At 41.3% G+C, this 17,039-nt stretch overlaps 1 protein-coding gene across 2 annotated transcripts in view; it reads right to left on the bottom strand.

The window, feature by feature from the left end:
• The window catches only part of GATB (glutamyl-tRNA amidotransferase subunit B), a 58,229-nt gene that overhangs the window by 18,307 nt on the left and 22,883 nt on the right, over positions 1 to 17,039 (bottom strand). Inside the window, exons 3-8 of one of the 2 annotated variants that reach the window (XM_032771283.2) lie at positions 12,271 to 12,384; positions 6,924 to 7,122; positions 5,730 to 5,852; positions 2,869 to 2,982; positions 2,138 to 2,222; positions 343 to 387 (exon numbers count right to left, since the gene is read on the bottom strand). In XM_032771283.2, coding sequence (XP_032627174.1) covers positions 343 to 387; positions 2,138 to 2,222; positions 2,869 to 2,982; positions 5,730 to 5,852; positions 6,924 to 7,122; positions 12,271 to 12,384 — 680 coding nt within the window. Of the gene's footprint in view, positions 1 to 342; positions 388 to 2,137; positions 2,223 to 2,868; positions 2,983 to 5,729; positions 5,853 to 6,923; positions 7,123 to 12,266; positions 12,385 to 17,039 lie in introns of both variants that reach the window. The other variant, XM_032771284.2, reaches the window with a different exon arrangement.

Below are 17,039 nucleotides of genomic sequence, written 5' to 3' on the forward strand. Positions count from 1 at the left end.
TTCAGTAAATGCTTAAAAAGGAGAAGTGACTTCACTGAGCTCAAAATATGCCTAAAAATACACTAATGATTATTATGCCACTACACAATCACCCTGTAGCATATGAACTGAGCCCACCAACAATCCAACTCAAATATGTAGTAACATCCTCACTGATTTCAGCAGGGATAGATAGGATGGAGCCCAAATTCTGAACTGCTGTGAAAAGGACCTGATTTTGAGAGGTATCCAGTGTCCTCAACTCCTACTGAAATCAACAGAGGTTGAGTACATTCAAGAGGTGAACTGGGCTTTTAGTGCTTGAATAAAAGTAAACTTTAGAAATAAAATGATCTTCATTACCGGTAATCCTGTTTTCCTTCTTTATCTCTCATTGGTATGGTACACCTAAATTAAGACAACACAGGTAAAATAGTAAATATGATGGGTTTTACTTTTTCTCCAGTCATGTGGTACCTCTGCATAACTAGTTGTGTGGCAAATAACTTCACACCATGGAGATCAAGAAAGCTTCATTAAGCCTGTTCAAGGCAAATGGAGTCTAATTCTACCCGCTACATGGCCCAATGTAGAGTTTATCATTTTCTCCCAATATTACAAATATTTAACTTTACTGCTACATGGCAAACCAAACCAAACCAAATCAGGGCTGATTCCCCACTCTGGCACTTCGAGTGCAGAAGGTGGGGCCCAAAAGGATTCTAAAAATTAATACTGGCCATTCCAGGCTTGTATTAAACTCCCAAGGTTACAGCTTTTCTCTGACCTTAGACTGGTAGATGCTGCCACCACCCAAGGCAGAACCCCTTCGAGAGCCCAAGGCGGCGCACTTGGGAATTTCTTCCTGTGGGGTACACTCAAGCTCTTTCACCCTTCCTCCAGGGAAGAGTAATCAGCTGTTGCCACCAGCTAATTAAACAACATGTGCACAAACTTCTTAAGACTCAAAAATCCAATTCTGTTCTTAAAAAAAAAAGTAAATTTTATTAATAAAAAGAAAGAAACTACATCTGGGAACTCAGGCTATTGCTAAATTTTAAAAGAGCTACTGTAAGGATCAAGCACCAAGAATAGCTTTCTTGAGGTCCAGCTTAGAGGTTACAGCAAAACAAAAGCACCTGGGGTTAGCACAGAAGAATCCACAAGCCATAACGAAATAAAAGGGATAAACCTAATTGTGTCTTCCTAGACATTTCCTGATCTACTTACATATCTGAGGTTTTAAATGAGTAGTTTTCTAGGTATCATACTGACGATTTTTCATACCTGGCCAAGCTTCTTACAGCACGGCTGCTGCCCTGTCTACCTCTCCCCAGGAGAACAGAAGACAGACAAAAGGGGAGTTTTTTTCCAATTTTAAAAAGTTCTAGCCTTCCCACTGGCTCTTTTGGCCAGGTGCCCACTCATTTCCTTTTACCTATGCATAACAGTGAGATTTTTAACCCTTTACAGGTAGAGCAATTAGAGAACAGCTACCAAGAGGGATTTTATAGCTACTGGCTGGGTGTCCATAAAAAGGGGGCTATCCGCCCCCATCATTTATCACACCACAAAAAGGGGAGAGTAAAGAAGATATATTAGGTGGTCCTGATGCTATAGCACCAGAAACATACAGGGCCCAATCTTACAGTCTTTCACAGGCTAAAGTCCCACTGCACTCCAGTGGAAGTTTTGTCCAACTTAAAATAAGTTTACCTGGATCCTGCAATTGTTAAATAATTTCAGTAGCTTACCACATGCAAGAGAGCAGTACATGTCCCTGGGGAGAGATGGAACAGTCTAGTGTATACGGTATGGGCCTGGCACTCAGGAGACCTGGGTTCTAGTCCCAGCTTTGCCTCTGAACTGCTGTGTGACTTCACTTCTTTGTGCCTATTCCCCCTCCCATGCTTAACCTGTCTTGTCTATTTAAATTGAAAGGTTTTCAGAGAAGGGATTGTGCCTAGCACAACGGACACCAGTTGAGGCCTTTAGGCATTACTGTAATATAATTAATACCTGTGATGGGACCACACTCCTGAATGGTAATTCAAACAAACAAACAGAGAGGATGTCTTAACATCAGTGACAATCTCGCTAGGAAGCATTAGAACTCCAAAGATGCTATTTCAAATACTTCTCTGAAATATGAACTCACCCAAGTTTGTAATCAAAGGCTCTGGTTTCATTAATAACAGTTCCTCCATTTTCAAGTTCCTTGATTTGCCTCTGTATTTCATAGTCTGACAAAAAAAATTCAGCTGAATTACATTGCACCCACTGCATTTTCATACCTTCCATTACTGCGTTCTTCACTGCCAGGCAGTAAATGAAAAGGTTATTTTAACCTTACTGAAACCAAAAGCAATCTATTAGGGATGGAATTACTGGCAAAACTGACCTCTCCCTGGCACTGTTGGGTATGCATTTGGTTCCTGCGGGGGGAGGGGGTCCCCCCACATACACACACCGCAGCCTGTTCCAGACTTCAGCTAAACTGTACAGCCAAAGCAGTTTTCCCCATCATCACATCAGGGGTTGAGTGGAGGCTCTCCATCCAATCTCCCTGCATTTTTTCTTGGGAGATGCATTGTTTCTCCTTTCCTGCCCATACCCATACTGCAGCTGCATGCCCTTTGTGCGTCACACACACCAGATACTGTGCCCTGGGAAAGCAATCAACTTTATCTGAGGACACAGACCTAGTGTATTGCTAGAATCTATCAAAACAGAAGCATCCACTTTACTCTCTTTGGAGACAGAGGATCACTTCCACAATAAAACTGACAGCCAATGTGGCCGACATACCTACATTTTGTGAGACTTGGTTCTGTCACCTAGATGAAAAGTATCTAGTATTTCAATAAAGGAGCAAACAACAACATTTACCTATTGCTCTTGCCAGGAATCGTGCACTATTGATATTCTTCACTTCAGTCCTTACTCCTAAAGCTTCTCCGAGGTGATGCACAGATACATTGGCATCCACTCTCAGTTGACCCTCTAGAAAAGGAAACATCATCACTAGAGTAGATGACCTTGGCATATGTTAATAAGCAGCATGTTATGTACGGATGTTTATACTCGACTTCTGTAAAAGATCTGAGGTCAGGAAGAGAGCAGCCGCCTTATAACAGCTTCCTATTTATGGTTCCATTTTAAATCTCCATCCTCAATCACTGAATTTTCTGAGACTACTACCTTTTGGAATGGAATGACATGATTCTTCTCAAAGACAGCTGTGTAGTGTAAGTGCACGGGCTTAAAACCATACTCCTTAAAAACACAGTTCTTAAAACCATACTCTAGGAGAGAGGTTATGTCCTGTAAAGGGAGGACAGAACCAGGGTGAATCACCTTAAAGACAATTAAAAAAAAGCAGGCTGCAAGATTCCGGTTTTTATTTTTTCGCCCCGACAAAAGTGTAAGAAAACACCCTGTGAAATGACTACCTGATCACTGTACACTGCCTTACCATGGAGCGCAAGACTTTAACAGCAATGCTGGGTAGATTTATTGAATCATCCTTAGGAATTTAAAGCTGAAGGGCAAATGTCAGAAACTTGGTTTTTCCTCCTTCAGTGAACTGTAATCTTCTTCCTCAACAAAGAAGATTTTAAATTCTTCCTGACTGACAAAAGCATAACATATACAGGCAAACAGAAAGTTACACAGAGGGCAAACCTACACTAAGGCAAGGGGTGGACCAGAAGCCTCAGGCGGTCCTGTCTGACCATCTTGCTGGTTTTACCAGGTTCCTCCAAAACATCCATCTACACAGAGAATTTGTTGAGCTAGTCAAATTAGACAAAGAAAAGAAAAAACAGGCATACATCTCTCACACTATAAGCTCATAAGACTCTTGCTATATCATCAGAGGAAACCCATTCTCTAGTCTTCATCTTTATCTGAACTTAAAATTAATACGCTGTAAAATGAAGCAAATATTTGATATTTACATAACAGCACTAGTGAAGGCAATGTCAATAGCCCAGGGTTAAATCTGTAGAGAGATGTAAAGCCTTAGAGCCCATTCAGGACAGCTAATGTAAATTTGCAAAAGTGGACCCTGCCCATTCTGTAAAAGCTGAATGGATGTCATCTCGTTAATCTTCTCTGTATTGATGGAGACTTCTTGAACACGCAAATGAAGAAGGGAGGTATAAAAGGGACCCCAATGTTCATTTTAAAGGAGACTTTTCACACTGCATCATACTTAGGGGTGAGGAGAAGAGAACACTTGTACCAAAGGAAATATATGTTAATGGTATTCTTCTGTCTTCACTTTGTTTCTATTGAAGATATGGGTTTGACTCTACTCTCTCACTGTTGTTAGTCAGAAGAGAATGGGATTAACCAGGCATAACTGAAAAGAGAATTGGAGCCTGTGTATTTTTAAAAAGGCTGTCTCCCTCACAGCCCAGCTTCATCTCCTATTTGATTATCTTGCAGTGAAGTCATGCTTTCAAACAGTTTGCTGCAAAGTGATGGATGACGAATTCACCAAGTGTTTTCCCGGCACACGCAAATAGAAAGCAGACAAAATGTGAGGGCGCAAACCCTCACCTAAACACAAACAATGCTGGTAAAAAAAAAACAAAAAACATAATAAAAAATACCTCACTAAGCACACTTGAATAAAATAATTTAGTTTAAAAACTAATAAGATTGGGGTGGGGTGGAGGAAATATTGCCAGCAAGGCAGGTCTTTCTTTAAATATAGTGTGGGATACATCGGTGACATGCTAATAGAAGTCTCAGGGGGAAATTCAGCAACGAAAGATGATGGTAAGTTACTGCATATCATGAAGTCTGTATAAATCGCAGAATAATGTGCTGATTTGGCATTCAGAAGGTATGCAAAATGAGTGACCTCCACTGAATGCTTGAGTTTCCTCTAACACTGGTGTAAATCCACTGGAGTTACAATATTGTAAAAGTGAAGACAATCAGATCTTGAGGCAGTGGAAGTTGCCTCAGAAAAAGCAGGTAGCCTGAGGGTACAAGATAAAATAGGCCTCCACTAATATTCTGTTTATTATAGTAGTGTCCAGAAGCCTAAGTGATGATCAATGTCCCTCTGCATAAATACATATGAAGATACCTGCTCCAGAGAGCATAATATCTAAGAACTATTAATTACCCATTATTTTAAATTAAACCTGAACCATTCCCCAACATTCCCAGGGTCACAATCCACTTTGGGCTGAGCAGGCACAACTCTGATTGAACTCACTGGGAGATGCACTTGCTTACCTCAGGGGCTGAATGTGATGTTAAATCACTAAGTTGCGCTGGTTCACTGCTGAACATCTGTTTTATGATCAATTTACACCCAAAATTTAACTTACACAATCATCTGTGCCAGGAGCCTTCACTCTCAACTACTAATCACTGTTACAATGTTTCCCATCCACAGTTAAGTACATGCAAGATGAGCAGAGAAAGACAATAAGTGAAAAATAACAAGAACGCTGTGCTCCTTCATCCTGCCCTGGTCGATCATGTAAAATTGATGTATGCGGCAGTATGAAAATCCAAGTGCTGCAGAGGAAGCTGGGCCTATAAAGACACTTGAAGCATAGCTGACCTTATACAGGCACTGAAGATTTTAAAAGAAGGAAGCGGCATTAAGAAAATGCTAAATGTTAGGCAACTACAGAGCAACATAACCAGAAGCTGTGAAACTACCCCTGCAAATGCAGGGAATTACAATTAACTGGAGGGCATTGCCCTGCCTGCTCCTTTACCTGCCATGATTGCCTGGCTGCTCCCAAGTGTTTGAAGAACAAGCTGAAGCTCCCTAACTGCTGCAGCTGCCTCTTCCCCAGAGCTCATATCAGGCTCCATGACAACCTCCATGAGGCCAATACCTACCAGAAAGAGAGAGAAACGAGATTCCCAGCAATAGCTTTTGATCTTGACATATTAAAGTGCAACAAGCTAAACACATGACAGCACTTGGGTTTGTTTGAGAAAACTGGGAAACCATGTTTTATTTAATAACTGTCAAAATGGGGCTATCTGCAGAATTGTCACATGAAAAGAAAACCAAAAATAGTCTAAGATTTAACTTAAAGGCATTTCCGCACACTACCCCCTTTGATGACATAAGGAACAGATGGAAAAAATATTCATCTTTCCTCTGAGAAAGTTCCTACAAACAAACCACCTGATTTCCCAATTTCATTTTCTCATTATAGTCAGGTAATTTAATGCAATCGCAGTTTTCTGACAGTTTCCTAGAGTAAAGGTATTAGTCAATATTTGCAAGTGTGGGGCCTAAAGTTAGGTATCTAAATCCATAGTTAGGCACATAACTAAATGTTTTGATTTTCAGCAGTGATGAGCACCTGCAGCTCTCAACTTCTCTGGCAGCTTTTGATGCTCATCATCTCTGAAAGTCAGGCCAGTAATTTAGGCACCTAACTACACATTTAGGTACATGGATTTGTTGGTCAGCGTTTGATTTATACAATAGACATTTTAGAGCTTTATGAGGAAAGTGATTGTTTTTATAAAAGCTAAAAATGAAAAGCCATTACTGACTCATCCCACTCTGCCGTCTGTGCATTTCTGCCACATTGCTTCATTCAGAGTCTGCACTTTTTAAACAACACTTACAGCTGCCGGAGCATAAGTGGCTCCTCTGTCCCACTGAATACCCCCTTGACATATTAAAGGTCTTTTTTGGAAGTTGGCTGGCAGACAGGTTTGAGAAACTGAGCCACTAGCCTTCTGACTGGCCAGTGCCACTGTCTCATCAGCAAACAGGTCAGAAAAGACGAACATTAGCCAGATATGGATTTTTTTTTTTAAACACATTTAAAAATTTATATTGAAAGCAACAAACCAGAGTCCACCCCCCTGCCACTCTAATGAGTTTTAAATATTCAGCCCATACGTAGAAAGACTGAGGGGATAAGAAAGTGATCCAAGCCTACCAGCCCTGTTCAAGTCAATGAGAGTCTGGCTCCTTGTGTCATCATGAAGACTCTTTCCGCTGTCTTGTTCCAACTGGATTTGCTTAATCCTCACAGTCCTGGTTACCATCTGGTTCTTTTTTCCCCCTACACAGAGGCTGTATGAAAGACTACCATTCACAGCAACGGGAAGTCTCTGCTGAGTGATTTGATAGCCAGCCTGCATACAGAATCAGGTCTGTGTTCAGAATTGCCATTACATGAACAATAATTTTAATTCTTGTCCCAAGATAGACTGTCCCTCCTCAGGCCCAACCCCCTCAGCCAGGCCCCTTGCCCCCACATGCCAGCCCTCCCCCCCCCACAAATACCTGAGACTGTAACGCCTACTCTGGCCAGAGCTCTATTGGTGTCAGTGAAAATCAGAAAAACTAGAAAAGCCTCATTTCCACTAAAATCGCCATTTGGTCACTCAGGATATAGGTAGAGACAGGGACCCCTCACACAGAGGCCTGTGGCAAAGGAACAGTCAGTCTGGACACAGAGTTGAGTCTAGCCAGGGCCCCCTTATCCCTGTCCCTCACTCTGGCTGGGCCCCTCTCCCCCACTGGCCAGAACCCTATTGATTTTGGTGAAAAATCGAAAAACTGGGGAAGCCTAGTTTTAGTGGAAAATCAGCCTTTTCTGATTTTCACCAAAATCAACAGTGTTTGGATCTGACTAGCAGGGGAGAGGGACCCAGCTGGAGTGGAGGGGAAAGGGCCAAGCTGAGTGCACAACTTGAACTACATAAGCAGTGAAGTGTGCAAACTTCTAGTTGTAAGAACCCCTTGGTACTACAATATTAGAGTTTTAATCAACAAACATTAATTTCACTGTATACACACAAACTGATGAAAAAATATTTCTAACAATGATAATCAACATTTCAGATAGGCCGGAGAACATTAGAGTTTGATTTCAGGATATTTACCTTATATATTTTGACATGTAATATTGTCAATTTGTGTTTTTAACAGTGATAAAGCTTTAGCTTTTTGAATCTCAATGTCTAGTCATTAAATATGTCTGGCACCCCCCATAATTTCATGCAGCTGTGAAAATGTAAATAGATAAAAACAAAACAAATGCTTAAAAATAAACATTGATATTATCCATCCAAACTATAAAAAATAAAAATTGAATTCTGCCAAACCTAGTTTTAAGTACTATAATAAAAATGAGACAATTGACTCCATTCTATAGGCTCAATATAATCTATGCACATAGCTTTTCCTGCTTCCCCTAGCTTCTCATGAAAGTGATTTTTTAAAAAAGCCTCAAATGGTGCATGACAATAAGGAACAAGAATCCCAGTTCCCATCCAAAGCCCCCTTTTCAGGAGTAACAATAATCCCATTGTCAAAAGACCCTAAGAGCAGGATTTATTTTATCTATTCCATTCAGCTCATTAGCTTAAACTCTGCATCTTATTACAGGGCTCCTGAGAAAACTGCCTTATTAGGAAATGCAGGCTGGGCATTTTACAGCTAGTGCTCAACACTATAGGTGCCAGCTGCTAGATCCTGAGTTCTGTGTGTTTAAAGCTAATAGAATGTGTCAGGTATCTTCTTGATCCAAATTTTCCTAATTATTTGACTAAAAGATGCTGTAATATAAGCCATTAAGTAGTGGCAGAACACAGTGCCTATGTACTATGTATGCTACCTGAAGATATATCTTCCCATTGCTCTCTCTTTCAAAACAGATGGACTAATTTTTACTCTGCTTCATTCTTTTCTGTTCATTTTTTATTGGGGGAGTGATCACCACCAGGAAAGTCTGAACATTCTTTAATGTAGGAGCAGAATGTGAAAGTAGAATGAATTATATTGTAAAAATAGAAAGTATTAAAGAAATGCTGTCTGTACCTGTAAGCAAAATTGTTGGAATGCTGCAATCCAGGTGTCAGGAATACAGACATTAACATAGAACAATTAGGCTTTTTAAGGGCAATTGGTGAAGTATTAGTCTTAGATCGATAAGAGTTAGTAAGGAAGTAGGATATGCATGCTGTGCCCCAGGTGAATTTTATGGTTTTGCTTTCTTTGTCCCTTTGTCTAATTCCGCTCTTTTATCTGTATAAATAAGATAGCTTGTGTCTTTCATGGTGCTTACATTATCTGGGTATATTAGCAGAGCGCTGTGCTAATAAAACAGAGTGGTCTGACAAACTGTGAGTCCTGAGTCTAACTTTGACAAGAACCACCTACAATTTAAAGGTGACCAGCAATTGGGTTTGTGAATTCTTTCTTCTTCATGATGAACAAAGCCAGTTTGAAAAGCTGGGCTTGGCTTCTTTTGTTTCTACTTTTTTCTCCTGCTTGTTTAGAATTTCAGCTCTCGTCAACTTACTGTTTTTATCAGGAAGACTATCGATGATGACTGCAGAACTAGGAGCGTATTGACAACCAAAGTAACTATCTAGGTACTTATACGTCCTCCATCACTATAGTATGGAGGGCCCAGATCCACACAGGTACGTAGGTGTTTAAGTCCCGGTTTTAGGCTCCACTGCAATCCACAAAACTCTTTTTCCACTGCTGCCTAAGGGCTTGGCTACACTTGCAAGTTGCAGCGCTGGTGAGGGGGTTACAGCGCTGCAACTTACACTCGGTGTCCACACTTACAAAGCTCAGCCAGCGCTGCAACCCCCTGACTGCAGCGCTGGCTGTACTCCTGGTCTGCTACGGGTGTAGCGAATACAGCACTGGTGATGCGGCGCTGCTCATCAGGTGTGGACACTCACCAGCACTGTTATTGGCCTCCAGGGTATTAAGAGGTATCCCAGAATTCCTGTCTACAACAAACCGGAAGGAACTCCCCGGAGCACCAAACACAGCTGCACTTTGCCTCCAGCGAGCGAGCCGAGCAGAGGCTTTGGATGTTCACAGCTGTTTGCTTGAGGAGACAAACAGCACGGCGGGGGGGAGGGAGTCCCTCGGAGAGCTGCTTATCTGGTCTGAAGCCTTTTTACATTTAAGAGTGATTGAGAGAGGGGTGGGGAAATGGCCAGAATTTGCAAGGCAGGGAGCTCACAGTGTCTGCTCCAAAAATCCACTCTCTGTCTCCCTGACGCTCCTGTCACACTCCATCCCCCCCCCCCGCTTTTGAACTTGCAAGGCAGGAGCTGTCACAGTGTCTGCTCCAAAATCCGCTCTCTCTGTCTCCCCCACGCTCCCTGTCACACTCCACCCCACCCCCCTCTTTTGAAAAGCAAGTTGCAGCCACTTGAACGCTGGGATAGCTGCCCACAATGCACCACTCCCAACAGCACTGCAAATGCTGCAAATATGGCCACACTGCAGCGCTGTTCCTACACAGCTGTTCCTACACAGCTGTAACTCCCAGCGCTGCACATTTCCAAGTGTAGCCATACCCTAACCCTCTAGGTGCCTAAATTCACTTGGTACCTAAGTTCTCAGGGTAAAGTTACCTAGGCACCTACGTTGCTGCCTCAGGGTATGCACAATGCTGCCTTCCTCTTAGGCATCCAGATGCTTATCTCCTGCCTAGTCCCAGAGTTATCCATGAACCCAGGGAAGACAGATGTACACCCGCCTACCTTGCCTGGAGGGCCCAATATGGGAAATGTGCTCAGTGGCTGCCTACCAGATGAGGTTCCATTCAAAATCAGGCACCAACAGCACCCTCCTTACAACTTTTACCCCAGTGCTTAGAGCAATCATTTGGGATGTGGGAAACCCAGGTTCAATTCCCCCCTCTGTCTGAGAGAGGAGAAAGGATTTGAACAGGGATCTCCTACCTCTCAAGAGAGAGTGCTCTAACCTCTGAGATATGGGATATTCTGTGTGGCTTCCTCAACCTCTCCTGTTGCAGCTGTTTCATTATGTATAAAAAAAAAAAATAGTAATTGGAGCATGGGGACTGGACCCTAGGTCTCCCTCCTCCCACATGGGTGCCCTAGCCACCAGGCTATATAGTCAGCCTCACTGTCGCTCTTTATCTAACCCTGAGACTCTTTAAGCATCACAACACCTAGGTTACTTTGTGGATTGGGTCTCTAGTGCCTCACAAATATTAATGACTTTATCCTCAACACCCCTGCAAGCAAGGTAGGGAAGCATATGCCCATTTCATAGATAAGGAACTGAGGCACAGAGATGATAACCTGCCCAAAGACAAACAGGATATTTCTAGTAGAGATGGAAACTGAACTCAGATCTCCTGGCTCTCAGCTATGCATTAACCATAATATCATTTTTCTTCGAAGGACATCAAATGAGGGGGAAAATGGAATTTTATTCAAAAATTCTGTGTCTTACGTTCTTAAAAAAAAATCTCAAATGCCTGAACAAACAGTTGGGAGAAAAAATCTTTGATTAACGTTTCAACACCTCTACACATTGATCTATGGCCTGAAGAACACTTCCTCCCTAATTCTCTGGAACTCCAAGGACACCTCCAAGAAAAACTGGGAAATTAAGATTTGATATTTCTGATTTTTCTTGGGTAAAACACAAGCAGGAAAAAGCATTCAAGTCTTCTTTATTCAAAAAAAGCAAAGTGAAGCAAATCCATTGTTTTTCCCTTTACAGGCCACTTATGTTCAACAACATCCAGAACAAATATATGGAGGGAAAGGCCGTCTTTAAAGTTAGAACCGTGACTTTGTTAAAACAAAAATAAGGTCTTTGAGCTCTGCTGTACGCTGTCATATGCTGTCAAAAAGGTAAAACCAGACTCTCAACTAATTTCCATATTCTTACTTGACTTTGTCAAGTGCAGCTCACTTCCAAAGACAGTTTATTCCAAATATGAAAGCAATCCACAGGATCCAAACCTATTACTGCATGTGGCAAAGGCACATTTATTAAGTTCATTCAAGATCCTGGCAAAGATTAGAATGTTTGAAAAGCAAATGTGATATTTATAGGTCCTTAAGTTTAATAGCAAAAACAAAAAAAACAGATGCTATGATGTTTATACTATTGTAATGTGTGTTTGCTACACATTCATTTTAAAAGAGGGGCTATTATCAGACTGGTTTGCTTTTACCCTAACAGACAATTAGTGCTAATATTAGGAATGGAAAGAGTATGGGCACAGCAGCTCCATCTCCTAATTCAATTACATAAAGCCACTGGAATCGTGAGGCTAAGCAAGGAGTCAGCAATCAGGGGAATCACATTCAATCAGTGAGCACTAGGGTATAGCTATCTATTCATCAGGGCTTGGTGCAGCATCCTGTTAGTTTGGGCAGAACACTGATTGAAAACATAAAAAGCATCTCTTTGCTAATGCCAGTCCTACTCCAGACCCATCCTTTTCTACAGCTATAGAGGGACCAACTACAATGCATACTTACAGGCAGATCTGCATAGAAATAGTGTTTTCTGTCAAACAAGGACTTCTTGTTTATGCTGCAGTTCAGTGCGAGGCCTGTCATCACTGCTGCTTCTACACATCTCCTGTTGAGAGCCTAAAGAAACATGACATACAATTTTACTCATTCACTATATAACAAATGCTTCTCCCATACGCTGCCTTACACAGAGCGTATATTCAATTTTGCTTGCCTTCAGTAGGCATCATCTCTGTTTTCCTGCGTGAGTAACTCATATTCATCAGTCTGGCAGCAGCTACAAATCTGCAAACTTTTATATGGAAAATAAAACCATACAGCTGTTTTTGTTGTATGCTGCATGAGAAGTCACACAGTGTTTTGGGGATTGCTTCTTTTGCAAACATAACCAGTACCCTTGACACCCCCAAACCTTCACAGGGTATGTCTACACAGCAAAGAAAAACCTGCAGCTGGCCTGTGCTATCTGACTTGGGCTCATGTTCTTTCATTGCTGTGTGGACTTCCAGGCTCAGGCTGGAGCCTTGACTCTAGGCCCTGAAGGGTAGGAGGGTCATAAGAACATAATAATGGAGATATACCTATCTCCTAGAACTGGAAGGGACCCCGAAGCCCCCTGTCTTCAGTACCAGGACCAAGTACTGATTTTGCCCCAGATCCCTAAGTGGCCCCCTCAAGGGTTAACTCACAACTCTGGGTTTAGCAGGCAAATGCTCAAACCACTGAGCTATCCCTCCCACCCTAAGAACAACCATACTGGGTCAGACCAAGGGTCCATCTACCCAGTATCCTGTCGTCAAGTGTGGTCAATGCCAGGTGCCCCAGAGGGAATGAACAGGTAATCATCAAGTGATCCATCCCCTATCACTCATTCCCAGCTTCTGGCAAACAGAGCCTAGGGACACCATCCCTGCCATGCTGGCTAATAGCCATTGATGGACCTATCCTCCATGAATTTATCTAGTTCTTTTTTTGAACCCTGTTATAGTCTTTGCCTTCACAAATCCTCTGGCAAAGAGTTCCACAGGTTCACTGTGTGTTGTATGAAGAAATACTTCCTTTTGTTTGTTTTCAACCTGCTGACTATTAATTTAATTTGGTGACCCCTAGTTCTTGTGTTATGAGAAGGAGTAAACAACACTTCCTTACTTACTTTCTCCACACCAGTCAATTTTATAGACCTGTCATATTTACCTCTCACCATTCTGACCGTTTATTCCTACCCTTCGTTTCCTATCTTTTAACCAGTTAACAATCCACGAGAGAAACTTCCCTCTTATCCTGTGGCAGCTTACTATGCTTAAGAGCCTTTGGTGACGGACCTTGTCAAAGGCTTTCTGAAAACCTAAGTACACTATATCCACTGGATCCCCCTTGTCCACACGCTTGTTGACCCTCCTCAAAGAATTCTAGCAGATTGGTAAGGCATGATTTCCCTTTACAAAAAACTATGTTTACTCTTCCCAACAAATTATGTTCATCTATGTGTCTGACAATTTTGTTCTTCACTATAGTTTCAACCAGTTTGCCCAGCACTGAAGTCAGGCTTACCAACCTGTAATTGCCAGGATCACCTCTGTAGCCTTTTTAAAAAATTGGTGTCACATTAGCTATCATCCAGTCATTTGGTACAGAAGCTGATTTAAATGATAGGTTACAGACTAGTTAGTAATTCTGCAATTTCGCATTTGAGTTCCTTCAGAACTAAGAAGTTCAGCCCGAGCCTGGAAGTCTACACAGCAATGAAACAGCCCCACAGCCTGAGCCCCATAAGCCCGGCCCACCATAGGATTGTTAAAGAGATAGTGTCAAGATAAAATCATTTAAGTACTGAAATTCCCTTACCTATGTTACAGATACCATCACAGGTGATAAAATGGAGACATCTTTACAAGTAACACTGATTTTTTGCTATTTATGTAATCATTTGCTTTTTGTATTTACCAGCTTGAACCATGAAAACAGATGAACAAATTTTCCTTTTATTCCTATAGTTAATTTTTTGGCAATTTCACTTTAAGGTTATTTATACATTGCATAATGATACAATCTCTATATGACAAACACAGAAAGTTAGTTTTAAAAATATGTTGCCAACTGAATTCACTTTTCAATTTCAGGAGAAACATTTCTATTGGTCTCAGGTCTCACAAAAGATAATTTTTATGAAGCTTAAACTTCAGGTCAAATTTGACCTCATCGTGTCCTTCAAAATTATTATTTTCATTATATATCAGACACTTAAAAAAAAGTAAAGTCACACTGACGCTGTATGGCATGTGAGAGACACTATGATATTATTGATACCAATATTATAAAATTGCAATCAACCAATCTTACCAGATATGCAGTGTAAGGTATCTGTGAAAATGTTATGATTTGCCAAGTATGATAATCTTGTTTACAGGTTTGTATCATCTTTGTATTGTGAATTATATATTTTTGATATATCTGTATTTCAAACGTGTACTGTGCTTCTGGGTGACATCCCAAGACAAAAGGGCACCAGCACTATCTAGCTTGCTTGATGGCTTATCAAAGGCAATTAGCTATACAAAGAACCCATGGAAGGAAGCCTGGGGCTACATCTGAGTCAGCCAGATGCGTAGAGACATGCCTATGGATAGGGGACTCCAAGGTTCTTCCAGGTCTATGTGCTTAGGGAGAGGATGTACAAGCCACATGGCAAAGGCTATAAAAGGGAGCTGCGTCATCTTCATTTGGTTTTCAACCCTGCTTCTCACCTCTGGAGCAACTTTTCTACAAACTAAAGCTCTGAACAAAAGGACTGAATGATCTATCCAAGCGTTGGATGTGTTCCAGAGGGGCTCTCAAGCCAACAAACTCTAAGAGCCTGATACATGTACTTTAAATTTCTGTATGTATCTGACTGCTTTACCATTTAACAAATGTCTCTCTTTTTTTTTTTTTATAATAAACCTTTAGTTTTAAATATTAAGGAATTGGCAGGCAGAGTACTGACCTGGCAATGTGGCACGCCCTTTGGGGATCAGAAGAACATTTTGTATAGTGAGAAGAGTTTTAAAATTACTTCTCACCTTACTGGATCGATTTGCTAATTAGGAGCCGGAGAACTGGAATGCAATAAAGGGAGCTGTATGATTTCTTTTTTCAGCTTCTTGATAACCAATGTGTGAGATCAGGAGCACAGTTCATGACTAGTTGGTGAGTCTAACTTCAGTGTGAACCACCAGTTTTTGGAAAATCTGCTGTCTTTTTACAGCCTGCTCTGACTCTGGCATTTTCAGTGAAGGCTACCCTAGGTATCCCGGGTCGCACACACATTTAAATTGGACATAGTAGTTAGGATCTCACTACATTGGAGTTTTATTAATAGAACAAAATAAACTTCCTCTTTCCCTCCCCCGAAAAAAGAAACCTCACAGATTTAGTTTTGGGTTGCCTTTTAGCAATTGAGAAATCAAAGCTCTACTACAATGGGATACAACTCGTTAATATAATTAAAAGAATAAAAACTTTTTGCCCCCAAAAAAGAAGAAAAGGAATTACATGTTTATGGCACTTAACCGGAGTACTATTATCTCCTTATTGCAACTACATGCTTCTGGCTCGGATACTCTGTCTGCTGAGTCTTATTTTAGTTGTAAAAATTTTTTGGGGGGTGGGTGGGTGAGGGAGAGGAAATAAAGCACAGATAAGAATAAATTTCCAATTTGAATGTTGACCAGCAGCAAAATGGGCTCAATTAGTCCTCAATGCCAGAGAGAAACATACTGTATAATGTTCAAGTACTTATTTGTTTTAATATCATAATTATAGTTTCTTACACAAAAGTTCCTACTTTCAACAATTAGTATTTTATGTTCCTGACAATAGATAGCACTTATTACTATCCAGAAAGCTTGTATTTTATCACAATTTTAGTCTGACCACTGAATTTAAAAAAAAAAAAAAAAAAAAACAACATGAAATTTCAAATTCCCTAAGCAACTTTCCCTCTCTCCCTCCATGGCCTGTGGTTTTATCCCCTTAATGTGGGATCCTGTTAGATCCCACAAGCTAAGCAGGGCTGTATAGGTCAATAGTTGAATTGGAGACCTCCAAATAATGCTCAAGTGCTGCACAAAGTGGGGTTGGTGACTTAAGGTGGCACTCTACCCTCTGAGTAAATATTGAATGGGCGCCCAGAATCATGCTTCCAGAGCTGCTCTTTTTGGGAATGAGATGCAAAACCACAGTCACTGCTACTTGTAGCCATTACGAATCCTATGACGCTCTGCGCGTGCACCAGAGTGTGCTAACCCAAGTGGCTGTCCGGACTATATTTTTACTCATGTAACAACTAACTTTCACCACCTAACTACCCACTTAATTTTAAGCAAAATACAGTACACTTCACTTCCTAACAATTGGATAATGCTGCTGCGCTTACTTCATTGTCAAGTGAAGTGATCCTATCTATGGGTAAGTCTACACTACGGGATTATTCCGATTTTACATAAACCAGTTTTGTAAAACAGATTGTATAAAATCGAGTGCACACAGCCACACTAAGCACATTAATTCGACAGTGTACGTCCATGGTCCGAGGCTAGCGTCGATTTCCGGAGCGTAGCACTGTGGGTAGCTACTCTGTAGCTATCCCATAGTTCCCACATTCTCCCCCACCCCTTGGAATTCTGGGTTGAAATCCCAGTGCCTGATGGGGCAAAAATCATTGTCGTGGGTGGTTCTGGGTAAATGTCGTCAGTCATTCCTTCCTCTGGGAAAACAACGGCAGACAATCATTT

The sequence above is a fragment of the Chelonoidis abingdonii genome, chromosome 5 (genome assembly GCF_003597395.2).
Source record: "Chelonoidis abingdonii isolate Lonesome George chromosome 5, CheloAbing_2.0, whole genome shotgun sequence".
NCBI classification, from domain to species: domain Eukaryota; kingdom Metazoa; phylum Chordata; order Testudines; family Testudinidae; genus Chelonoidis; species Chelonoidis abingdonii.